This window comes from Lithobates pipiens, unplaced genomic scaffold (assembly GCF_037356315.1).
Source record: "Lithobates pipiens isolate NorthernLeopardFrog02 unplaced genomic scaffold, aLitPip1_a1.2 Scaffold_28, whole genome shotgun sequence".
Classification (NCBI taxonomy): Eukaryota; Metazoa; Chordata; class Amphibia; order Anura; family Ranidae; genus Lithobates; species Lithobates pipiens.
The window spans coordinates 212,193,284-212,220,276 of record NW_027507789.1 but is presented as its reverse complement, the minus strand read 5'-3'; the positions used below and the strand labels follow the sequence as shown (position 1 = coordinate 212,220,276).

Genomic DNA, 26,993 nt, shown 5'->3' with positions numbered 1-26,993 from the left:
GCCCCTTTTCCTCTGCACTGGTAGTCTGCGTTGTGCTCTTTGTGTGCGTTTGTTGTGATCAGGGCAGAGGACTCTGGGATGCCTCCAGCCTGCACCCAACTTCCGTATTCAATTTTTATTGCCTGCAGGAGAGGTGGCCAAAGTCTGAGGAGTGCCTGTGTCTGGGGACGGCTGCCGGCCTCGCCGCATGCTCTGCGTCTCTCACTTCTCATGGCCTCCAGGTAGAGCCTGCTCTGACCTGTCAGGGACACGGGTGATGGAGAGATGCCTGCAGGGTTAGCTTGTCTGTCCATCCTCTGGACTCACAACATTGTTTTTTGTGTCTTTCAGGATGAGATCTCGGTGAGAGCGGACGAGTCGGATATGAATGACCCCACATGGGCAGATAAGTCGGGGTGCCCCAGCGAGGAGGAGAAGATGAGGAGCCCCCAGAATTTGCCGGGCCCTGGTGAGGACGGTGAGTTAGCTCCGGGGGTTGGGGAGGGAAGGGTTACACGGAGGAATGTGCAGGAGGAGCAGGTCAGGGTTTCAGAGGGGTGTGTTACACCTGGATGAACCGCATTGTAAAAGGTAAATAGACTAAACAGATTTTTAGGGCAGAGAGCACTTCCAGGGAGTGCGGGCAGAGGCCATCTTGTGTTACTACTGAGCTGGAGTGGAGAGGACAGAGTGTCAGGGGATAGGCTGCAATGTGGTGGGAGATGAGCAGGAATATGATTTATAATGCAATGTGGTGGGAGATGAGCGGGGATGTGATCTATAATGCAGTGTAGTGGGGGATGAGGCAGTGGGGTGCAGTGTAGTGGGGGATGAGGCAGTGGGGTGCAGAGTAGTGGGGGGTGAGGCAGTGGGGTACAGTGTAGTGGGGGATGAGGCAGCGGCGTGCAGTGTAGTGGGGAATGAGGCAGCAGGGTGCAGTGTAGAGGGGGATGAGGCAGCAGGGTGCAGTGTAGTGGGGGATGAGGCAACGGGGTGCAGTGTAGTGGGGAATGAGGCAGTGGGGTGCAGTGTAGTGGGAGATGTAGCAGTGGGGCATAGTGTTGTGGTTGAACAGTGGGGTGCAGTTTAGTGGGGATAAAGCAGTGAGGTGCAGTGTAGTGGGGGATGAGGCAGTGGGGTGCAGTGTAGTGGGGGATGAGGCAGTGGGGTCCAGTGTAGTGGGAGATGAGGCAGTGGGGTGCAGTGTTATGGTTGTTCATTGGGGTGCAGTGTAGTCAGGAATGAGGCAGTAGGATGCAGTGTAGTGGGGGATGAGACAGTGGGGTGCAGTGTAGTGGAGAATGAGACAGTGGGGTGCAGTGTACTGGGGGATGAGGTAGTGGGGTGCAGTGTAGTGGGGGATGAGGTAGTGGGGTGCAGTGTAGTGGAGGATGAGACCGTGGGGTGCAGTGTAGTGGGGGGTGAGGCAGGGGGGCGCTGTGTGTTGGGGGATAAGGTAATGGGGTGCATGTAGTGGAGGATGAGACAGTGGGGTGCAGTGTACTGGGGGATGAGACAGTGGGGTTTAGTGTAGTGGGGGGTGAGGCAGTGGGGTGCAGTGTAGTGGAGAATGAGGCAGTGGTTTGCAGTGTTATGGTTGTTCATTGGGGTGCAGTGTAGTCAGGAATGAGGCAGTAGGGTGCAATGTAGTGGGGGATGAGACAGTGGGGTGCAGTTTAGTGGAGAATGAGACAGTGGGGTGCAGTGTAGTGGGGGATGAGGTAGTGGGGTGCAGTGTAGTGGAGGATGAGACCGTGGGGTGAGGCAGGGGGGTGCAGTGTAGTGGGGGATGACACAGTGGTGGATGAGACAGTGGGGTTCAGTGTACTGGGGGATTAGGCAGTGGGGTGCAGTGTAGTGGGGGATGAGACAGTGGGGTGCAGTGTAGTGGGGGATGAGGCAGTGGGGTGCAGTGTAGTGGGGGATGAGGTAGTGGGGTGCAGTGTAGTGGGGGATGAGGCAGTGGGGTGCAGTGTAGTGGGGGATGAGGCAGCGGGGTGCAGTGTAGTGGGGGATGAGGCAGCGGGGTGCAGTGTAGTGGAGGAAGAGGCAGCGGGTGCAGTGTAATGGGGGATGAGGCAGCGGGGTGCCGTGTAGTGGGGGATGAGGCAGCGGGGTGCAGCGTGGTGGGGGATGAGGCAGTGGGGTACAGTGTAGTGGGGGATGAGTCAGTGGGGTCCAGTGTAGTGGAGGATGAGTCAGTGGGGTCCAGTGTAGTGGGGGATTAGTCGGTGGGGTGCATTGTAGTGTGGGGTGCAGTGTAGTGGGGGATGAGTCGGTGGGGTGCATTGTAGTGTGGGGTGCAGTGTAGTGGGGGATGAGTCGGTGGGGTGCAGTGTAGTAGAGGATGAGGCAGTAGGGTGCAGTATAGTGGGGGATTAGGCAGTGGAGTGTAGTGGGGGATGAGGCAGTGGGGTGCAGTGTAGTGGGGGATTAGGCAGTGGGATACAATGTAGTGGGGGATGAGGCAGTGGGGTGCAGTGTAGTAGGGGATGAGGCAGTGGGGTGCAGTGTAGTGGGGGATGAGGCAGTGGGGTGCAGTGTAGTGGGGGATGAGGCAGTGGGGTGCAGTGTAGTGGGGGATGAGGCAGTGGGGGGCAGTGTAGTAGGGGATGAGGCAGTGGGGTGCAGTGTAGTGGGGGATGAGGCAGTGGCGTGCAGTAGAAGTCATTGTATACAGAATAGAGTGTGCTGATCATCTTGTGCCCAGCCTCCAGTACAGTACAGTGACATTGTCAGTTGGGTGTCACCCGGCGGAGCGAGGGTCGGGCTGGGGGGATGTGTACAGTGTGTGACTGGCAAGGATAATACAGCCTAATCCTTGTAAGATCAACTGAGATTCTGTGAAAGAAGGAAATGGGGGAGGGGAACGTCTCCTGCCACTGGCAACCCCATTCGGTGCAGATCTGCAGCCCACACATACTGATACACACACTGGGACACATACATGTACACACACACTCACACCGACCCACTTACTCATAGTGGCCTATATCTGTATCTTTATTATAATATGTATAATAATAATATATATACACGTATATATACATAGATATACTCATATTGCTCTGTACACGGATCACGTCCTCTGCTGTATAGGGAGTAATATGGTGTCTCTGGTGTATAGGGAGTAGTATGGTGTGTCTGCTGTATAGGGAGCAGTATGGTGTCTCTGCTGTATAGGGAGTAGTATGGAGTCTCTGGTGTATAGGGAGTAGTGTGGCGTCTCTGGTGTATAGGGAGTAGTGTGGCGTCTCTGGTGTATAGGGAGTAGTGTGGCGGCTCTGGTGTATAGGGAGTAGTGTGGCGTCTCTGGTGTATAGGGAGTAGTGTGGCGTCTCTGCTGTATAGGGAGTAGTGTGGCGGCTCTGGTGTATAGGGAGTAGTGTGGCGTCTCTGGTGTATAGGGAGTAGTGTGGCGTCTCTGCTGTATAGGGAGTAGTGTTGCGTCTCTGCTGTATAGGGAGTAGTATGGCGTCTGCTGTATAGGGAGTAGTATGGCGTCTCTGGTGTATAGGGAGTAGTATGATGTCTCTGGTGTATAGGGAGTAGTATGGCGTCTCTGGTGTATAGGGAGTAGTATGGCGTCTCTGCTGTATAGGGAATAGTATGGCGTCTCTGGTGTATAGGGAGTAGTATGGCGTCTTTGCTGTATAGGGAGTAGTATGGCGTCTTTGTTGTATAGGGAGTAGTATGGTGTCTCTGCTGTATAGGGAGTAGTATGGCGTCTCTGCTGTGTAGGGAGTAGTATGGCGTCTCTGGTGTATAGGGAGTAGTATGGCGTCTCTGGTGTATAGGGAGTAGTATGGCGTCTCTGCTGTATAGGGAGTAGTATGACGTCTCTGCTGTATAGGGAGTAGTATGGCGTCTCTGGTGTATAGGGAGTAGTATGGCGTCTCTGGTGTATAGGGAGTAGTATGGCGTCTCTGCTGTATAGGGAGTAGTATGACGTCTCTGCTGTATAGGGAGTAGTATGGCGTCTCTGGTGTATAGGGAGTAGTATGGCATCTCTGCTGTATAGGAAGTAGTATGGCGTCTCTGCTGTATAGGGAGTAGTATGGCGTCTTTGCTGTATAGGGAGTAGTATGGCGTCTTTGCTGTATAGGGAGTAGTATGGCGTCTTTGCTGTATAGGGAGTAGTATGGCGTCTCTGCGGTATAGAGAGTAGTATGGCGTCTCTGCTGTATAGGGAGTAGTATGGCGTCTCTGCGGTATAGGGAGTAGTATGGCATCTCTGCTGTATAGGGAGTAGTATGGCGTCTTTGCTGTATAGGGAGTAGTATGGCGTCTCTGCTGTATAGGGAGTAGTATGGCGTCTCTGCGGTATAGAGAGTAGTATGGCGTCTCTGGTGTATAGGGAGTAGTATGGCGTCTCTGGTGTATAGGGAGTAGTATGGCGTCTCTGGTGTATAGGGAGTAGTGTGGTGTCTCTGGTGTATAGGGAGTAGTATGGTGTCTCTGGTGTATAGGGAGTAGTGTGTGCCTCTGCTGTATAGGGAGTAGTATGGTGTCTCTGGTGTATAGGGAGTAGTATGGTGTCTCTGGTGTATAGGGAGTAGTATGGTGTCTCTGGTGTATAGGGAGTAGCATGGTGTCTCTGCTGTATAGGGAGTAGTATGGTGTCTCTGGTGTATAGGGAGTAGTATGGCGTCTCTGGTTTATAGGGAGTAGTGTGGTGTCTCTGGTCTATAGGGAGTAGTATGGTGTCTCTGGTGTATAGGGAGTAGTATGGCGTGTCTGCTGTATAGGGAGTAGTATGGCGTCTCTGCTGTATAGGGAGTAGTATGGTGTCTCTGCTGTGTAGGGAGTAGTGTGGTGTCTCTGGTGTATAGGGAGTAATATGGCATCTCTGGTGTATAGGGAGTAGTATGGCATCTCTGTTGTATAGGGAGTAGTATGGCATCTCTGGTGTATAGGGAGTAGTATGGCGTCTCTGGTGTATAGGGAGTAGTATGGTGTCTCTGCTGTATAGGGAGTAGTGTGGTGTCTCTGGTGTATAGGGAGTAGTATGGTGTCTCTGGTGTATAGGGAGTAGTGTGTGTCTCTGCTGTATAGGGAGTAGTATGGTGTCTCTGGTGTATAGGGAGTAGTATGGTGTATAGGGAGTAGTATGGTGTCTCTGGTGTATAGGGAGTAGCATGGTGTCTCTGCTGTATAGGGAGTAGTATGGTGTCTCTGGTGTATAGGGAGTAGTATGGCGTCTCTGGTTTATAGGGAGTAGTGTGGTGTCTCTGGTCTATAGGGAGTAGTATGGTGTCTCTGGTGTATAGGGAGTAGTATGGCGTGTCTGCTGTATAGGGAGTAGTATGGCGTCTCTGCTGTATAGGGAGTAGTATGGTGTCTCTGCTGTGTAGGGAGTAGTGTGGTGTCTCTGGTGTATAGGGAGTAATATGGCATCTCTGGTGTATAGGGAGTAGTATGGCATCTCTGGTGTATAGGGAGTAGTATGGCATCTCTGGTGTATAGGGAGTAGTATGGCATCTCTGGTGGATAGGGAGTAGTATGGCGTGTCTGCTGTATAGGGAGTAGTATGGCGTGTCTGCTGTATCGGGAGTAGTATGGCGTGTCTGCTGTATAGGGAGTAGTATGGCGTGCTGTATAGGGAGTAGTATGGCGTGCTGTATAGGGAGTAGTATGGCGTGTCTGCTGTATAGGGAGTAGTATGGCGTGTCTGCTGTATAGGGAGTAGTATGGCGTGTCTGCTGTATAGGGAGTAGTATGGCATCTCTTGTGTATAGGGAGTAGTATGGCGTGTCTGCTGTATAGGGAGTAGTATGGCGTGTCTGCTGTATAGGGAGTAGTATGGTGTCTGCTGTATAGGGAGTAGTATGGCGTGTCTGCTGTATAGGGAGTAGTATGGTGTCTGCTGTATAGGGAGTAGTATGGCGTGTCTGCTGTATAGGGAGTAGTATGGCATCTCTTGTGTATAGGGAGTAGTATGGCGTGTCTGCTGTATAGGGAGTAGTATGGCGTGTCTGCTGTATAGGGAGTAGTATGGCGTGTCTGCTGTATAGGGAGTAGTATGGTGTCTGCTGTATAGGGAGTAGTATGGCGTGTCTGCTGTATAGGGAGTAGTATGGTGTCTGCTGTATAGGGAGTAGTATGGCGTGTCTGCTGTATAGGGAGTAGTATGGCATCTCTGGTGTATAGGGAGTAGTATGGCATCTCTTGTGTATAGGGAGTAGTATGGCATCTCTGGTGCATAGGGAGTAATATGGTGTCTCTTGTGTATAGGGAGTAGTATGGCGTCTCTGCTGTATAGGGAGTAGTATGGCATCTCTTGTGTATAGGGAGTAGTATGGAATCTCTTGTGTATAGGGAGTAGTATGGAATCTCTTGTGTATAGGGAGTAGTATGGAATCTCTTGTGTATAGGGAGTAGTATGGCGTGTCTGCTGTATAGGGAGTAGTATGGCATCTCTGGTGTATAGGGAGTAGTATGGCATCTCTTGTGTATAGGGAGTAGTATGGCATCTCTGGTGCATAGGGAGTAATATGGTGTCTCTTGTGTATAGGGAGTAGTATGGCGTCTCTGCTGTATAGGGAGTAGTATGGCATCTCTTGTGTATAGGGAGTAGTATGGAATCTCTTGTGTATAGGGAGTAGTATGGCATCTCTTGTGTATAGGGAGTAGTATGGAATCTCTTGTGTATAGGGAGTAGTATGGCGTCTCGGCTGTCTAGTATGGTGGGGAATTTTGGTACATGGGGCGTCATCATCAGGAAATTAAATATCTTTTCTTACTACAAGTCAGGCTGTGACCGTTATCAGAGAGAAAATGACAACAGTTAAATGAATTTATCAGATTTGTGTTTTTATTCATTCCTTGCTCAACCCTGAAGACTGGATCCCGGGGGATTTATGTGTATTTCATGTATGTGACAAAGTCAGCGTCCTTAAACATACAGCCAGAGCTACAATGGAATGGTTTAGATCAAAGCATATTCATGTGTTAGAATGGCCCAGTCAAAGTCCAGACCTAAATCCAATTGAGAATCTGTGGCAAGACTTGAAAATTGCTGTTCACAGACGCTCTCCATCCAATCTGACAGAGCTTGAGATATTTTGCAAAGAAAAATTGGCAAAAATGTCCCTCTCTAGATGTGCAAAGCTGGTAGAGACATCCCCAAAAAGACTTTCAGCTGTAATTGCAGAGAAAGGTGGTTCTACAAAGTATTGATTCCGGGGAGCTGAATATAAATACATGACACTTTTTTCACATATTTGTTTGTAAGAAATGTTGTAAACCATTTATCATTTTCCTTCCACTTCACAATTATGTGCCACTTTGTGTTGGTCACAAAAAATCCAAATTGAATACATTCATGTTTTTGGTTGTAACATGACAAAATGTGGAACATTTCAAGGGGTATGAATACTTTTACAAGGCTCTGTAGATGCTAGGGCAGGGATAGGCAATCAGTGACCTCCAGCTGTTGCAAAACTACAAGTCCCATCATGCTTCTGCCTCTGGGTGTCATGCTTGTGGCTGTCAGAGTATTGCTATGCCTCATGGGACTTGTAGTTCTGCAACAGCTGGAGGTCGGCTAATTGCATATCCCTGTGCTAGATGTTCTGAACCTTCCTCATTCCATTCAAAACTGAGAAGAGTTTGGATAATAAGAAATACACTCCAGGTCGGGCTGCCTCACTTCTAGCCCTCTTAAACACACAAAAAGGAGGTGGTCCAGTTCGCAAATGCAGAAACTTTAAATAGATATGTCTTTATCACGGTCCCCTAGAGGACTGCTGAGAATTACCTGCTCATCTACGTGGTCATGACCTGTTGAACCTTCCGTCTCACCTGACACTCTGGGTTCAGTCATCCTTGTATCACTGTTTAGCAATAATCAAACAACTCATTGTATTTAGGTTCTAAGAAACTTTACTTGAACCAATAAAAGGGAAAATTGTTTCAAATAGGAGGTAATTAATCTGCTGAGTTTCCGGCACAGCGCTAACTCTGCAAAAGAATTCCCCAGAAATACACAAGACCATATTTCAGCAACAACAATACTATATACATATATGTACACTTCTTCCTTATAGATATAAAGTTATCCCCTAGTGGATTTTCAGTTAATTGCTTATATGACCACACTATAGAAGATGGAACCTGGCCAGCAAGAGGCCTGGCAAGAGTAATCTAGAGGCCTTTCTGTAAGTAATGGCAATAAAGTCCCCGTAGCAGATCTGATGTTCTTCGCCGGCTAGTCGGAGCTCGTTAATTGTAATCCGTTTAGGTGTATTGGGAACAGTAGACTCCTTGGAGTGAAGAAAACTGTCTGAGCACAGTGTTCCTGGGATAAAGATGTCTGCGCAAAGTGTCTCAATGTAGTGGTAGCAAAGGATGATTAAAGATCGAGCAATGTGCTCTCTCACCAACGACCAGATCTCTCCGATGTCTTCCAAACAGGAACTCGTGTATCGACAGCCATGCAGCGCATCCGCTGCCTTGATCTTCTGACGTGAATATTGCAACTCACACTGGCAGACAGGAGACTAGAGTGGTGCTGGAAAGGATGTTCGACAGCAACAACAGAGCTAGGCCCCTCGGGCTAAGGGTTGGAAGGAAGGCTCTGCGTGGTATGCCGCAATCTCCCTCTCTCTGCTGCACAGAGAGGTCCTTCTTTGTGTCAGGCCCAGGAGGAAGAGAGAGTTTGCGCAGGCTTTGGCTGTTTTTGTAGCTACTCCCAGCAATCGTCAGATGGCAGCAAGGATCCCTGGGATATGTAGTCCTGCCCACAATCGTCAATTATCTGATGGGTGAACTTATCCTCCCACAATCCTTGTATTTGGCACACCAATATGATGTCATTGGATACATTGGTCACTAAAGGGACAGGCTACACCCAGAAATGTCAGAAGCTATGGTGCGTTACGTTTTTAGTTTATATTGCTACGTTCCCCCCCACTTGAAAGTCTTTGGTCCCTAAAGACAGAGCACAACCTGGAATCACTTTACTGCATTGCGAAAGCTAAACAATTAACTATCTAATAAACTAGAAGTGGCAACAGATAATAACTGACTTAGTGACGGATCCTCTGATAACAAATCATATCCATCAACAGAAGACGAAGTAATATTAAGTTTGTGACAGGCCAGTAATAAATGAGTGGCCCACCTAGTAGTGTCAGGGGGTGGCATTAAGGCGAAAATACACCTGGCAGTGAGCGGCCCCCCAGTCCCCCCATTTTACTTACCTGAGCCCTGGAACTTGACCCGGAGGGGACGCGTTGTCCCTCTGCCAGGGGTTCTCAGTTCTTGATTGGATAGATTGATAGCAGTGCAGCCATTGGCTCCTTCTGCTGTCAATCAAAACCAATGACCTTTTGGGCGGGGCCAAGTGATACATTCAGCGGCTGTGGACGGCGAATGCTGGACTCAGGAGTGTGCCCGCAAGGCAACCCCCTCGGAAGAGGGGTTATCTGATGTGGGGAGGAGCCGAAAGAGCCACCAAGGGACCCTAGAAGGTTAGGTTCGAGGCCACTCTGTGCAAAACGAGCTGCACAGTTGACGTAAGTATGATATGTTTGTTTTTTTAAAACAAAAAGTAGGCAGATCTCCAGGGTCTGACAGAGAGAATGATCTCCCTGTAAGACAAGGCAAAGTCACCTACACAGGGAATAGTGTGGATTGCACGCTGTACGCAGCACTCCACTTAACTCTGTACATAATGCACTCCTGAACCCTTCACTCTGTATGTAGTGCATACCTGAACTCAGCACTCTGTACGCAATGCACTCCTGATTTCTGCACTCTGTACAAAGCACACCCCTGAACCTTGCACTCTGTACATAGCACACCCCTGAACTCCTATACTCTGTACATAGCACGCCCTTGAACTCTGTACATAACGCACTAATTAACCCTGCACTCTGTACACAGCACACCCCTGAACTCTGCACTCTGTACATAGAGCACCCCTGACCCCTGCACTCTGTACACAGCACACCCCAGATGCAACTGGCCCTTTTGAATCCAGCCATACAGCTGATGTGGCCCACGATGAAATGGAATTTGATACCCTTGTTTTGAAAGAAACCCATCATGATAGAATCAAAGAGCTACCATTGCTAACCTCCCGGAAATATGGTTTCCTTGCTCTCGGGTTTGTTCTGGAGAATATTGGTCCTCCCTTACCACCTCTTTTTTATATACAGTATCTCACAAAAGTGAGTACACCCCTCACATTTTTGTAAATATTTTATTATATATTTTCATGTGACAACACTGAAGAAATGACACTTTGCTACAATGTAAAGTAGTGAGTGTACAGCTTGTATAACAGTGGGAATTTGCTGTCCCCTCAAAATAACTCAACACACAGCCATTAATGTCTAAACTGCTGGCAACAGTAGTGAGTACACCTCTAAGTGAAAATGTCCAAATTGGGCCCAATTAGCCATTTTCCTTCCCCGGTGTCATGTGACTCGTTAGTGTTACAAGGTCTCAGGTGTGAATGGGGAGCAGGTGTGTAAAATTTGGTGTTATCGCTCTCACTCTCTCATACTGGTCACTGGAAGTTCAACATGGCACCTCATGGCAAAGAACTCTCTGAGGATCTGAAAAAAAAGAATTGTTGCTCTACATAAAGATGTCCTAGGCTATAAGAAGATTGCCAAGACCCTGAAACTGAGCTGCAGCATGGTGGCCAAGACCATACAGCGGTTTAACAGGACAGGTTCTACTCAGAACAGGCCTCGCCATGGTGGGCCAAAGAAGTTGAGTGCATGTGCTCCACGTCATATCCAGAGGTTGTCTTTGGGAAATAGATGCATCACTGCAGAGGTTGAAGGGGTGGGGGATCAGCCTGTCAGTGCTCAGACCATACGCCGCACGCTGCATCTCATTCGTCTGCATGGCTGTCATCTCAGAAGGAAGCCTCTTCTAAAGATGATGCACAAGAAAGCCTGCAAACAGTTTGCTGACGACAAGCAGACTAAGGACATGGATTACTGGAATCATGTCCTGTGGTCCGATGAGACCAAGATAAACTTATGTGGTTCAGATGGTGACAAGCGTGTGTGGCGGCAACCAGGTGAGGAGTACAAAGACAAGTGTGTCTTGCCTACAGTCAAGCATGGTGGTGGGGGTGTCATGGTCTGGTGCTGCATGAGTGCTGCCGGCACTGGGGAGCTACAGAACATTGAGGGAACCATGAATGCCAACATGTACTGTGACATACTGAAGCAGAGCATGATCCCCTCCCTTCGGAGACTGGACCACAGGGCAGTATTCCAACATGATAACCACCCCAAACACACCTCCAAGATGACCACTGCCTTGCTAAAGAAGCAGAGGGTAAAAGTGATGGACTGGCCAGGCATGTCTCCAGACCTAAACCCTATTGACCATCTGTGGGGCATCTTCAAATGGGAGGTGGAGTAGTGCAAATTCTCTAACATCCACCAGCTCCTTGATGTTATATGAAGAGGACTCCAGTGCCAACCTGTGAAGTTCTGGTGAACTCCATGCCCAAGAGGGTTAAGGCAGTGCCGGAAAATAATGGTGGCCACACAAAATATTGACACTTTGGGCCCAGTTTGGACATTTTCACTTAGGGGTGTACTCACTTTTGTTGCCAGCGGTTTAGACATTAATGGCTGTGTGTTGAGTTATTTGGAGGGGACAGCAAATTTACACTGTTATACAAGCTGTACACTCACTACTTTACATTGTAGACAAGTGTCATTTCTTCAGTGTTGTCACATGAAAAGATATAAGAAAATATTAACAACAATGTGAGGGGTGTACTTACTTTTGTGAGATACTGTATCTTCTCTTCTGGCCATCCCCTGACATTCCATATTGGGCCATGACTGTTTTCTAGACACACGTCTGACCTATGCGGCTTGGACCATACAGTCAGCGGCCCTTTAGTTGGAGTCTCCAGCGAGCACAGATGGCACACCGAGGTGTTAGATGGCATTTTTTTGTTGCGTATTCTCCAGGATTTCCCCTCCCCCTTGTTTTCCTTCCTTCTTTCTCCTTGGTTCTCGGACGCTCTCCGGCTCTAGGAAATAATCCGCTGTCCTTCCATTCCAGAATTAGCTAAATTCCCTCGGAAGAGGAATGAGGCTTTGCTGTAAAGGAGGCAGCCCTAATCTGATGAGAACTCCCGTCTCCGGGCAGATCAGGTCCCTCCATCTGCAGATCGATCTCATTACCCAAAAGAACTCGTTACTGCGTCTTCCATCGTCATCGGCTTAAAGAGTCAGTCCCCCAAAACTGATATTTCAGGCTACAATGGTAAAGCGGTCTCTTCTATGGTTTGGAGACTTTTGGTGAGCCGCCCCGTTATGAGGACCTTCCACTCTCCTTCCCATGAGCTTCATTTCCGCATTGACATTGAGTTCTTTCCAGACTTGGCTGACTCTTCTGGCACATGGAATTTGCATTAGTGGAAATAAAATGTAACCGGCAGCCACGCTCACTGCAGCTCACAGCAGCCTCTGCAGAGAAGCGGTGGGTGCAATGACTACTTAAAGGGAACCTGTCTTGGCTGGGTTAGTGCCGAACTCTGAATATTCTGTTTTTAAATTATTTTTGCAGCAAAGGATTTCCTGCCGCGCTGTCTCCCAGCTCCTGAGAATGCCTAACAGACATCGGAGCTCCTGGTTACGGGAACCATAGACGAGTGAAGCCTTGCACAGTTGTACCGTCTCCTCTCATGTGCTCAAATAGTTTACACCACATGTGTCAAACACAAGGCCCGCGGGCCGAATCCAGCCCCCCAGGCCATTTCATGTGGCCTTTGCACCTCTCCTGCAACTGCAGACTCCGCATTCGTCCCTGCCCCCACCTTGTCTCAGAAGTTGGCAGCAGAGAATACAGAACTCCTCTACCAGATCCTATGTTTCTCCGTGCAGCCACAGAGAGGCTAGTCTCTGACCCCCCCCCCCCCCCCCCATCCCCGTCTCAGCAGTCAGCAGCAGAGAGGACAGAACTTCTACAGATCCTGTGCCTGTCTGTGCAGATGCAGCACCCCTTTGTCTCTGCCCCCATCTCAGCAGTGAGGAGGATATATCTCCTCTTACATATCCTGTGCCTCCCTGTGCAGCCACATCACCCCTTTGTCTCTGCCCCTGTCTTAGCTGTGAGGAGGACAGAACTCCTCTTACAGACCCTGTGCCTCTCTGTGCAGCCACATCACCCCTTTGTCTCGGCCCCTGTCTTAGCTGTGAGGAGGACAGAACTCCTCTTACAGATCCTGTGCCTCTCTGTGCAGCCGCAGCTCCCCTTTGTCTCTGCCCTCGTCTCAGCAGTGATGAGGACAGAACCCCCTCTTACAGATCCTGTGCCTCTCCCTGCAGCCGCAGCACCCTTTGTCTCCGCCCTTGTCTCACCAGTGAGTACAGAACTCATCTTAAAGATCCTGTGCCTCACTGTGCAGCCGCAGCACCCCTTTGTCTCTGCCCCGTCTCAGCAGTGAGGAGGATAGAACTCTTCCTACAGATTGTGTGCCTCTTTGTGCAGCCCCTTTCTTCTCCCCCTCCCCTTAACTGACTCCAACCCTCCTATGATCCTCCTGCAGACCCTGCACTTCCTGCTTCCTAGCTCCATCCTAGCAGCAGCACAAGGTAAGGGGGATGGACTGTGATGTAAGGGAGTGTGAGGAATGCTCTTGACTTCTGTTGTAAGGAAGGGGGGGTGCTCAGGACACCTGATGTAAGGAAGGTGGAGTGGGGGTGTGCTCTGGACATCTGATGTAAGGAAGGTGGAGTGGGGGTGTGCTCTGGACATCTGATGTAAGGAAGGTGGGGTGGGGGGTGCTCTGGACATCTGATGTAAGGAAGGTGGGGTGGGGTACTCTGGACATCTGATGTAAGGAAGGTGGGGTGGGGGGCGCTCTGGACATCTGATGTAAGGAAAGTGGGGTGGGGGGGTGCTCTGGACATCTGATGTAAGGAAGGGGGGGTGGGGGGGTAGGGTGCTCTGGACATCTGATGTAAGGAAGGGTGGGGTGGGGGGGTAGGGTGCTCTGGGCATCTGATGTAAGGAAGGTGGGGTGGGGTACTCTGGACATCTGATGTAAGGAAGGTGGGGTGGGGTACTCTGGACATCTGATGTAAGGAAGGTGGGGTGGGGTACTCTGGACATCTGATGTAAGGAAGGTGGGGTGGGGGGTGCTCTGGACATCTGATGTAAGGAAAGTGGGGTGGGGGGGGGGTGCTCTGGACATCTGATGTAAGGAAGGTGGGGTGGGGGGGTAGGGTGCTCTGGACATCTGATGTAAGGAAGGGTGGGGTGGGGGGGGTTCTCTGGACATCTAGCCCTACAGATACAACCGGCCCTTTGATAGGAAACATAATGCAGATGCACCCCGTGATGAAATGGACACCCCCTGGCTTAAACTGATTTCTTTGCACACTGTGAGCTTCTCATATTGTGCATGAAAAGCTACTGCAAGCCAACCATTCAGATAGAGCCAGCCTCATTTCCGGTATGGAGGACGCCCAACATCATCTAGCTCTGACTGTCCCTATGCTGTGATGTATTCAGGAAGCTATGTGCAGCACCCTCCAGCTGGCCCCTCCCACCAGCCGTGATTGGCCTGCATTGCACAGAGAAGCACAGGGACCCCGTGATGACAGACTTGCAGCTTTTCCTGCTTCTCCTCGGAAGGCTCCTGTGAGCTGCAGGGCAAACAGTAAATGTGGTCAGTGGCGGGAGCATAGAGCGTAATGCAGCACCATAAAGGGGAAAAGGAACGCGGGTTAGTGTACAAGCAGCTGCCTGATTGGATGCAAAGGAAATGGGTTATGTAGACAGACATAACATAGTCACATTACATAGTTTGATTGATTGCTGCCTCCAAGCTCCTGAGTGTGCATAACTTCTACTGTAGGTGACCTCTGACCTCCCAGCTCAGTGTATAAGCCCGGGTATGAATGGGTCCCTTCAAAGGGAAATCTGTATCTGTGGATCTGAACCATTGTTAATTGTCTGGCTTTGTCCCTTTCAGATGAGTCTTCCTCGGAGAGCTGCAACGGGAACCCCTTTTCTGTAGCCAATCCGTCCACCGCCCCCACAAGCTCCGCCCTCAACTGCACGCTACCGGACATGAATGGGAACCCCGCCGCCCCTGCCCTGGAACTGAGCGCCACGTCCGAAGAGCTGCCCATCAACCTCAGTGACAAAGTCCGGCCTTCCCCGGGGGTCCCGCTGTATCCGTCCGACGCCGAGGCCCTGCGAAGCCGCGGCAAATACGCCCTGAAAGCCACCTCTGAGGTAGGTGCCCTTCAACCCCTTCAATACCGGGCATTTTCACCCCCTTCCTGCCCAGGCCGATTTTTCAGTTTTCAGCGCTGTCGCATTTTGAATGACAATTGCGCGGTTATGCAACGCTGTACCCAAATGACATTTTTATCTTTTTTTTTCCCCACAAATAGAGTTTTCTTTTGGTGTTATTTGATCGACTCTGCGCTTTTTATTTTTTGCGCTATAAACAAAAAAGAGCGACAAGTTTGGAAAAAAACACCATATTTTTTACTTTTTGCTATAATAAATATCCCAATTTTGTTTTTAAAAATAATTTCCCTCAGTTTAGGCCGATGTGTATTCTTCTAGATATTTTTGGTAAAAAAAAAAAAATCGCAATAAGCATATATTGAGCTGTCTTTTGGTGGTATTTGATCACCTCTGCGTTTTTTATTTTGTTAGCTATAAACAAAAAAAGAAAAAGCAACAAGTTTGAAAAAAACACAATATTTTTTACTTTTTGCTATAATAAATATCCCAATTTTTTTTTTCCTCAGTGTAGGCCGTATCGCATTCTTCTACATATTTTTGGTAAAAAAAAAATCGCAATAAGCGTATATTGATTGGTTTGCGCAAAAGTTATAGCGCCTACAAAATAGGGGAATAGTTTTATGGCGTTTTTATTTTTTTACTAGTAATGGTGGCGATCTGCGATTTTTTTTTTGTGGCGGACACTTTTGACACTATTTTGGGACCATTTGTTTGCTATAAAAATGCACTGATTACTGTATAAATGTCACTGGCAGGGAAGGGGTTAACACTAAGGGGCGATAAAGGGGTTAAATGTGTTGCCTAGGGAGTGATTCTAACTGAAGGGGGAGGGGACTCACAAGGGGAGGAGACCGATCGGTATTCCTCTGTACTGGGAACACACGATCGGTCTCCTCTCCCCTGATAGGACGTGGTTCTTTGTGTTTACACACACAGATCCACGGTCCTGCTCTGTTATCAGTCAATCGCAGGTGCCAGGCGGACATCGCAGCCACCGGGCATGAGCACTGGCTCCCGAGCGACATGGCATGCGCACGCCCCCCTAGATGGCTGGGAAGCCCAGGACGTCATATGACACCCACCCAGGATGGGAGATCCCTCCTGCAGGCGTCATATTACTATGGACAGGATGTCAAGTGGTTACCTTAGTTGTGGGGGAATTAGGAGACACTCCTTCATGGGATACTCTGGACATCAAAAATTGAAAAGGAGGTATGGGCTGGATTGACTTGCTTCAGCGTTACAATGTACAGTCTGAGGGATCACTAGGGAGGAAGAAACTGAAGAGAACATCTTTATTTACACATCTGTGTAAATAAACATGTTATACTTACTTGCCTGCTCTGTGTAATGGTTTTTGTGCAGAGCAGCCCCAATCCTCCTTTTCTGGGGTCAGCTGCTGGTGCTCCTCCCCCCCCCTCCCGACCAGCCCCCTGAGTACCCCCCATACGATGCCACTTTCTATGGGGGCACTCATGCAGGCTTTAAATTATGGATTAGTTCAAAGAAAGCCATTGCTTCTAAAGCTGCTATTTGTCTTCCTGGTGCAGTGATGCACTGCTCAGGTTTTTGGGAAATGAAGGTAGAGGGTCAATGTGACAGGCAGGCAGCTTGTCTTTATTTGGGGGGGGGGGGTTAGTTATGGGAGTCAATTGTGCAGGTCATTCAAGATTGTCAACTGCTATCTGCATTAATCTCTTCTGGCAGGTTTTCCTGACACCAAGAGATAAAAGGCGACGGGAGATATCTCCAGCACGCAGCCTGTGATTGGAAGCCTCAGCTCTGTTCCTGTGTGCTGTGTGTAGGGGGGGTGTGTCCCTTCCCTCCCAATCAGCTCTCAGTGAGCTCTGCAGAGTGTAACTTCAGCTCCCCGCCCCCCTTTTTTTTCTGAACTCCCAAACAAGCTTTATAAATTCTGGACTTTGAACAGATATAGAGAAGAGAGGGCTGCAGATAAACAGGTACAATTTATGCAGGAGGATTTGTTTAATCTCTGTGTATCACCGGGGCCAATCACTTCACTGGGTATGTGAAGGGGTTTACAACCACTTTGACCACCTATGGACAGCCGATATACGTCCTAAGGTTTCAAGAGGAATATCGTTGTTATGGCAGCAGCTAGTGTTATAACCCCGGTATCCTCTTCTTCGGCTGGCGGTTCACTTTCCGATAAGAGTTGTCTCTGCGGTGTATTTGCCACCAGATCACTTTTATCGGCAGCAGGAGAGGGCCCCCTCCCGCCTCACTCCGGTACCCTCTGCCGCTTACTGGACCCGTCAGCAGCGGCGGAGCGATTGGATGTTGCTCCTTGCTTGGTATGGAGACAATGACCCCCACCCTTCTCCATAACAATGCAGGGCGGAAGCGTCGTCAAAACGTCACTTCCGCCCATAGCTCTTAAAGGGCCATTTATTTTTTTTATTTTTTAAATTACAACATTTTTTATTTTTATTGTTATTGCATTTAAGTGTAAATATGAGATCTGAGGTATTTTTGCCCCCCCAGATCTCATATTAAAGAGGTCCTGTCATGCTTTTTTTCAATTACAAGGGATGTTTACATCCCTTGTAATAGGAATAAAAGTGATCCAATTTTTTTTTTTTTTTTAAAGAACAGTGTAAAAATAAAAGGTAAAATAAATACCTTGTCCCGCCGACCTCACGTGCAGAAGCGAACGCATACGCGAGTAGCGCCCCCGCATATGAAAACGCTTTTCAAACCACACACATGAGGTATCGCCGCGATCGGCAGAGCGAGACCAATAATTCTAGCCCTAGACCTCCTCTGTAACTCAAAACTTGCAACCTGTAGAATTTTTCTTAACGTCCTCCATGGAGATTTTTAAGTGTAAATGTTTGTCGCCATTCCACAAGCGGCGCAATTTTGAAGCGTGACGTGTTGGGTATCAATTTACTTGGCGTAACATTATCTTTCACAATATAAAAAAAAAATAATTGGGCTAACTTTACTGTTGTCTTATTTTTTAATTCAAAAAAGTGTATTTTTTCCCAAAAAAAGTGTGCTTTAAGACTGCTGCGCAAATACGGTGTGACAGAAAGTATTGCAACGACCGCCGCCTTTATTCTCTAGGGCAGGGATATGCAATTAGTGGACCTCCCAGCTGTTGCAGAACTACAAATCCCATGAGGCATAATAAGACTCTGACAGACAAAAGCATGACAGCCAGAGGCAGAGGCGTGATGGGACTTGTAGTTTTGCAACAGCTGGAGGTCCACTAATTGCAGATCCCTGCTCTAGGGTGTTCGAAAATAAAAAAAATGTATAATGTTTGGGGGTTCTGGGTATTTTTCTAGCAAAAAAAACAGTTTTTAACTTGTAAACAACACATCTTAAAAAGAGGCTCTGTCCTTAAGTGGTTAAGGGCTCATGCACGCCGGTTTCCTGTAAATGCTGTTTATCCTGACAGGAGAAAATCAGCATTATAAACTCACCTAAGTTGCATTCTTTCAAGGTGAGTTTGGCCCCTTTCATACGGGGTGGGGGGACGTGGACTCCGCCAAGCGGATCTCCCTGCTCAGCTCTCCTCTGATCCCCGCTGAGCAGGAGGATGACAGGTATAGTGAAGCGGACACAGCACACTGTTCTCTATGGGTCGGTCATCTGCCGTTTCCATCCGACTGTCATCCTATCCAATCCGCCGGATGGATGGTGAACATATCCCCGTCCTCCTGGGGTTTTTTTTGCGGATTGGTTTGGATGCCGGCGGGTGTGTCCACTGACATCCGCCGCTCCATACAGAACAATGGGTGGTCTAATCGGGTTTCTCTGAAAAACAAACAGGCAGACCCGATGGGGTCCGCTGATGTGGAAGGGGCCTTTTAGCAGGGTCTAGCAATTGTTGGAGTTTTTGGGTGTTTATTTCATTGCCCAGAATTTTAATTTATTCTGCCCATTGAAATAAATAAACCCAGAAGTGGTAAACATGCCTAGCACTTAAGTGTGTCTAACAGCGTTCTGCTTTTTGTTTTGTGGTCAAAATTCCCACGATTTTAGAGAGTTCAAAAAACATCGGAACTGGCACTGGGGAGCTACAGTTCATTGAGGGAACCATGAATGCCAACATGTACTGTGACATACTGAAGCAGAGCATGATCCCCTCCCTTCAGAGACTGGGGCGCAGGGCAGTATTCCAACATGATAACTACCCCAAACACACCTCCAAGATGACCACTGCCTTGCTAAAGAAGCTGAGGGTAAAGGTGAAGGACTGGTCAAGCATGTCTCCAGACCTAAACCCTATTGAGCATCTGTCGGACATCCTCAAATGGAAAGTGGAGGAGCGCAAGATCGCTAACATCCACCAGCTCGTCATGGAGGAGGGGAAGAGGACTCCAGTGCCAACCTGTGAAGCTCTGGTGAACTCCATGCCCAAGAGGGTTAAGGCAGTGCTGGAAAATAATGGTGGCCACACAAAATATTGACACTTTGGGCCCAATTTGGACATTTTCACTTAGGGGTGTACTCACTTTTGTTGCCAGCTTTTTTGACATTAATGGCTGTGTGTTGTGTTATTCTGAGGGGACAGCAAATTTACACTGTTATACAAGCTGTACACTCACTACTTTACATTGTAGACAAGTGTCATTTCTTCAGTGTTGTCACATGAAAAGATAGAAGAAAATATTTACAAAAATGTGAGGGGTGTACTCACTTTTGTGAGATAGTGTATATTAGCCTCTAGAGATTGATAATATACCTATGGAAGTGATCTGTTTTCCCTAGCCACTTGCTGACCGCCCTATAGCAGATCAGCTGCTGATGGCTTATGGACCTGGCTGGGTATATTACCAATAAAATGGCACCACTGATCCGTCTGAAAATACAGGAAAACCTGCTCCTCCACACATCATTATTTCTCATTACCTAAAGCATAGCTCCCGAATGTCCCTCTTTCCTCCTCATTTGTCCCTCATTTTGGTCTGATCTATATAGATGTATATAAAATGCACTTTTTATCTATCAAAAAGTGTTTCCCAGCGCTAAACCTTTCATCTGATTTCTAAATTGCTGCATTTGTAAATTTTAAAAGCCAATGTAAAGGAATAGTAGTGGTAAAAAAATGCCTGCACACATTTGCTAGTAAGTGTCCCTCATTCCCATCTCAAAATGTTGGGAGTTATGCCTAAATGGATCTTCAGTGCATCTGAGCACCACAAACCAACACCAAAATTTAATGTGATTTTAATATTCAAAGCAAACTCCCCCATCCACCCATGTCTCCATGCTTTATTTTGGTGAGAAATCTCTTTGAAAAACAACCCCCCCCCGCCCCCCCCAGCATTTTTTGGCAGTGGCCATCTTGAATAAGGGCAAATGATTCATGTAGTATTTACTTCCTGCCCTTAGATCAATTATGCATGCAGGAGAGAAAGCCCCCCCCCCCTCCTTTCCTCCTGAAGACTCCTGGAATGTATGAAATCATTTGCCTTGGCAGGAAACCAGGAAGTAACTGAAATATAAAAAAAAAAAAGTTTAAAACAAGTAATTATGATATAATTTCCTATCTATTTACTAATACTATCAGCATTGGAAGGGTGAAGTTCCCACATGTATTGGGAAAGGTATACTGATCCCACTCTCTTTCTATTGTTGTCAGTCCCCTCCGTACAGCTCAGGAAGTTACGACTCCATTAAGACAGAAGTGACAGAAGTTAGCGGCTGTGCAGAGGACCTATCGGCGGGCAGAGCTGCGGCTGTGGATGACGATGATGACGACGACCACGAAGATAATGACCGCATCACAGACACGGAGGGGCTGGACCCTGAACGTCTGAAAGCTTTTAATGTGAGTTACAAGACATAGGCTCGGTGCTAGATCATGAACGCCGGAAACCAAACACCCGCAGTCACCAGAGAGGTGCCGGCTGCCAAAGGTGCTCATCCAAAGTGATGCATGTAGAAATGAAAGAAGCGCCGCACTCCCATCCAGCCAATCTAGTGAAGACTTGAAAAAGGGCCTCAGCCCACGGGTCTCCACCAAAGGCACACCCCCTGACATGTTTACTCCGCCCACCATAGGGCCTATGATTAAGCTCTGGTGGACGGAGCAAAACATGTCAGTGGATGCGACTTTGGCGGAGACTTGTGGGCTGAGGCCGTTATCAAGTCTACACTAGGCTGGCTGCGTGGGATTGCGGCACTTCTTTTATTTTATGGGACATAAGTTTGGCTTTGTCTTAGCTGCAAGAGAAGAGAGAAGCAGCAGACTAATGCATGGATCAAATTCCGAACACTTTTTCTTTCGAAAATCAGAAATGTCGTACATTTGTAATCCAATGGCGCCACAATTGATTTCAAAATTCGACCAACCAAGCCTTCAATTTCACCTCATGTTGCTACAGAAAAGAAAGTCGTGGCTGAGAATCGTCTTTTCTTTCCAGGTCACAGCTCATGCGCATTTCTTTTTTGATTCAATTTCTCGCACGCTTCTCCCATCATTAATTTAAAGAAATTTGTTCGTTTTTTCCAAAAAATTTCCAACGTGCCCGATCACTCAGATTCGATGGCTGCAGAAAAATCGGGCGTTGCTGCGGCCCCTCTAATGGTGCGAAATTCTGAGCGGAAATTTATATATGCAATTTTCAATAAAAAAGAATTTGTTCGGAATTCGACCCATGAGCTTATCTGTTTAGCATATCATCACGCTTTGGTGTACAAGGACCACAAGTGTCTCATACCAAGTAAAAGGAAAATAAAGTCTTTCTCATCAATTGAGGGACACAGGAAGTCTCAAACCTTCGGGTTATGCTGCCGCCTACAGGAGGAGGAGCTAGACTTGTATCTGTTTTATGAGGACTCTGTACAGAAGTGGTCTGTTCCCACTGTGGATCTGGCAGTGTCCTCTCTTAGCAAGGCAACTACCATATAGAGGTCGACCGATATGGGTTTTTCTCTGGCCGATGCCGATATTTAGAAATCATGGCGGCCGATATATGATGCCCATTTTTTTGGGCCAATATGTTAGGCCGATTTTTTTTATTTTATTTTATTTTTTATCCCCCTTCATCTCATAAAACCTAACAGACACCTTTCCCACTGGGGCGTTTCTTTAGGCGCTTTTGGGCTAAAAATAGCACCTGTAAAGTGCCTGCAAAACGGCTCCCCTGCAGTCTGTATGAAAGACAGAGCGCTTTCACACTGAGGCGATGCGCTGGCAGGATGTTCAAAAAAAAAAAAAAAAGTCCCGCAAGCAGCACATTTGGAGTGGTGTATAACGCTCCTCCACCACTCCTGCCCATTGATATAAATGGGCACCACTGCCGAAGCGCATGCAATGCGATTTGGCAGCAGTGCTTCACGGGCGCATTTAACCTCTTCTTCGGCCGCTAGCTGGGTTATATGTGCCCCACTAGCAGCCGAATAGTACCGCTAAAATGATGGTAAAGCGCTGCTAAAACTAGCAGCATTTTACCATCAACGCCTCCCCGCTCCAGTGTGAAAGCAGCCTATAAAATAAAAACAGGTAGTCAAAACTTTTGGACGAAAAAAAAAATGGGCTAACTTTACCGTTTTAGTTTTTTTCGTTTTTTTTTTTTTAAATCATTTAGTGTATTTTTTTTCCCCCAAAAAAATTTGAAAGACTCTGTGCAAATGCCGTGTGACATAAAATGTTGCAACAACCGCTATTTTATTCCCTAGGATCACTGCTAAAAATATATATATAATTTTTTGGGGGTCTAAGTGATTTTCTGTCAGAAAATACAGGACTTTTACTTGTAAGCAACAAGTGTCAGAAAAGATTTAGTCTTTAAATGGTTAAACTGAGAACTTCTACACACTGAGATGAGTTCATTCATTCAAGTGTAAACATTGTATCTTTTTGCTCTTTTCTTGGCAGACTGCCCAGAGAGGAGACAAGTCCCTTCTATGAAGACTCAGGCAACTTGCACTGACTTCTATTACAGAAGTCATTTCCAAGTCCCGCTGTAGTTCTAGTTCTAAATCGGCCTTTTTATCAGCTCAATCGGCCGATGCCGATTAATTAAAAATATCGTCCGACCTCTACTACCATACCAGTGGAGGAAGCATCTACCTTTAATGACCCAACTGATAAGCTATTTCTGAAGCTCTGTCCTGACTATGGAGTCCTGCCTGGCACCCGATTCTGGCCGTGGCCTTACTTTGTCAAACCAAGTCTTACTGGTCAAAATCCTTTAAAAGAGATCTAATCACTGGTGAGGTTGATTCCTTGTTGATTGAATGTGTAGAGCAAATGTCTGCATCGTATATATTGGCTGTAATGTTTGCTGGAAGCCTCATGTCCCCCCAATCCATACCAGACCCCACTGACAGCAGAAGAGTCGTGTTCGTTTAGCGCCCGTGGTCTCCTTAACCGTGACAGTTACTTGTGCGTTAAGGACGCTGGCTACCACCGACGTTAAATATCACATGCTTTGGGGGCGTGTCCGGATGTAACAGAGAGTGGACGTGTTTTAGAGGGGCTCCGAGCATCCTGGCTCAATCCTTTGCCATCCATCCATCCGTCTGCAAATCCACGACCAGCTACCTTGTCAGAGTGCTCTCCTGCCCTCCGCGGAGCTCTGTCCACCTCTGACTGAGCGATTCCGTGGTGGTGGAGAGAGAGAAGCGGCGCTGCATACTCCAGGGTCGCCGCCATCTTGGACACCAGGGCCCGGTCGAGTGGAGCTGCTCCCCGCCTGGCCGTGCGGTAGGGGGCTACATCTGATGCAAGGACCTGCTTCCCATCCTCCGGCCTGCCCCCCCCGATTGCCTGCTACATTTTTTGGTCCATCTGGGCCGCGGGGAGCGATCGCGGCGGCCGCGGCCTAGTGCGGCCTACCGAGGCCTGCTGGCCGCCGCTGTTTCCTGAGCGGTCGCGCCCGGAGGTGCGCCGCAGCCGGCCGGACTGTGCGGCGGGGGGGATCCGTCCACCCTGGCTATACTCCCCCATCCTCCTACTTGCTCCACCGCTGGCTTGGTGTGCTCCGGTGGCCGGCTGGGTCGCGGAGAGCGCCCGTGGCGGCCGCAGCCTGGTGCGGCCTAGTGGAGCCTGCCGACCGCCGCTCTTTCCTGTGCAGGTACCCAGAGACTGTGGATCCTGCGGCCCCCACTGCCTTCATCCTACTTCCACCTCTCTGCAGCGGTGTGCTACCCGGTGGGGACGGTCTGTGTGGGCTGGGGAGGGTGCTGGGTGGTTCTGCAGCCTGTCGGACTGGGCCCCCCTCCTCTGGGCCTCTCTTCACCGCACTCTCTGCCCACCATTCCTACTGCTCTTCCCCCTGGGTGTCTGAGGTGTGAGACGGAGGGCGGTTGTGGTCTGCTGGGACTGCTCTCCCTGACTATTCATCTGCTACCCCCTGGGCCACCCCTTGCTGCTGCCTAGATAGCGCTTTGGGCACATACTGCTCCCCTGCTGGGGCCCCCTCCGGAGCCTCACCAGATGTCCCCCGCTTCTAAAAAGGGGAGGAGGGACTCCAAGGCCGCTGAGGTCAAGTCTTTGCCCCTACAGCCGCAGCTCTATCCACCGCAGGCGGACCCCATCCTGATTGGAAGACTCCGGTCCCTGTTAGCGGACTTGGAGATGGGTCCTGGGGAGGCCCCGACTGCGGGAGAGTCAGCCCCGCCCTCACAAGACAGTACGGCCACGATTCTTGCTGCGATCGAGCAGAGCAAGACCTCACTGCTGGTCCGCATCGATCACCTTGCTGAGGAGTGCAATCTTATTAGGAACGACCTTGACAAGATAAGAGGAAGAATGACTGAAACTGAGAGCAGAATATCCGCCACCGAAGACCTTACTGCCACTCACGCCTCCTCCATTGCTGAGCTGCAGCGCACAGTACAGTCTCTTGTCGCAAAGTCTGATGACGCGGAGAACAGGCTCAGGCGCAACAATGTCAGAGTCCTGGGACTGCCTGAGAGAGAGGAGGGGGATCACCCAGCCGAGTTCGCGGAGGAATTCTTTAAAAACCTCTTGGGCCTTACAGATGTCCCTCCTACGTATGTGGTTGAACGAGCCCATCGGGTGCCCACTGGCCGCGCCATTCCAGGAAACATCCCCAGACCTTTCTTGGTCCGCTTCCTTAATTACAGAGACAGGGATAAGATTCTCTCCGAAGCCCGCAAGCATCCCAATCTCAAATATGGTAACGCCTCTGTGCTTCTTTTCCCTGACTTTTCGGCAGATTTGCAGCGGAAGAGGAAAACCTTTAACGACGTCCGCAAGCGACTCAGAGATAGGAACATAAAATATGGCATGCTTTACCCTAGCCGCCTGCGAGTTCAACACGATGGCACAGTCCGATTCTTCGACAACCCAGCAGATGCCGACGACTGGCTGACTACATTGCATTGAATACCCTTTTTCCCATACGGATGACGGATGCTTGAACCTCCTACATCTTTACCTATTGTTTCATACTGCGAACTCCTGTCAATAATGGAGTCACCTCATTAGTACCTTGACAAGTGATTTATTTTGAACCCCCACGGTCAGGTTGGTTCATAAGCTCAGGAGTCCTGGTGTTCCCCATCCGGTGAGAGGAACAATCACCGGACCCCCCCCCCTCCCCCCAATTTTATCTGTTTCTTGGGTCACCAAGAGTTGGGGGCACTCCGATGAACTGAACTTAGCTCGGAGTGTTGTTGCCAACTTGCACCAGCTGACCCCCCCCCGGGAACTTCTGCAAGTTCCCGCGCGCAGTATTGAACTGCTGCCACGAAAAGTTTAAAGGGTTGTATTGTTAGTTCTGGGTATAGGCCCAATCTGATGGCTCCTACGTTCCCAGGGAGACCGTCGGATAAGGGCAGGGTTGACACTATGCTGTCACCAAGGGTATTGTTGTTTTTGCTTAATGTATGTGTTTTTTTGTTTGTATGGTTATTATTTGGTCGTGACTCTTCCTATTGGGGGCTCTCTGGCTCTGCGCGGCTCTTGGCGCCTGCTGCCAACCACAATTCACGTCTCCTTATTATCGTAATAGAATCACCTGATGGCCACACGTGACATGTCAACTTTTAATATCTTATCCTGGAATGTCCGGGGGCTCAATTCCAAATTTAAGAGAGCAGTATTGTTCAAATACCTTAAAATACATTCCCCCCACATGATTCTGCTCCAGGAGACGCACCTTGTGGGCAGCAGGCTACTGGCTCTGAGGAAGCCGTGGATCCAGAGAGCCTTCCATGCCTCTTACTCCACCTATGCCAGAGGGGTCTCGGTGTTGGTCAGTAAATCCTTTCCATGCGTTGTGGAACAGATTCACACCGACCCCCAGGGCAAATACGTGATAGTGGTTTTCACTGTTTGGGGCACGAGATATATTGTGGTAAATGTATACATTCCCCCTCCCTTCTCCACATCCACCCTGTATACTATCCTAGAACGGGTTACCCCGTACTGCCCCGCCCGGTTGTTACTTATGGGTGATTTTAATGCCATTCTAGCTCCAGGTTTGGACAGGCCGGTCCCCCCTAGACAACACTCCCCGGACCTGTCCTCATGGGCGCAGGCAATGGGGGTGGCCGAGGTCTGGAGGTGGAAACACCCCTCGACCAGGGCCTACTCCTGCTTTTCCGCCACCTACAAAACATCCTCACGTATTGACCTAGCTTTTGCCAATCCGCTCCTGATGTCAGACGTGCTGGACGCTACATACCTACCTAGTGGGTTGTCAGACCACTGTCCTCTCCTCCTTACTCTCCGCTCCCCTGCCTCCCGGTCCTCTGCCCTCTGGCGCCTGGGAACCCATTGGCTCTCCCACACTGACTTGACTGTC

At 48.9% G+C, this 26,993-nt stretch overlaps 1 protein-coding gene across 2 annotated transcripts in view; it reads left to right on the top strand.

Moving 5' to 3' along the window:
• The window catches only part of NOL4L (nucleolar protein 4 like), a 67,949-nt gene that overhangs the window by 20,721 nt on the left and 20,235 nt on the right, over positions 1 to 26,993 (top strand). The window contains exons 1-4 of one of the 2 annotated variants that reach the window (XM_077460502.1): positions 163 to 275; positions 331 to 457; positions 14,948 to 15,213; positions 20,852 to 21,040. In XM_077460502.1, coding sequence (XP_077316628.1) covers positions 364 to 457; positions 14,948 to 15,213; positions 20,852 to 21,040 — 549 coding nt within the window. In that variant the 5' untranslated portion in view covers positions 163 to 275; positions 331 to 363. Of the gene's footprint in view, positions 1 to 162; positions 276 to 330; positions 458 to 14,947; positions 15,214 to 20,851; positions 21,041 to 26,993 lie in introns of those variants that run through there. The other variant, XM_077460503.1, reaches the window with a different exon arrangement.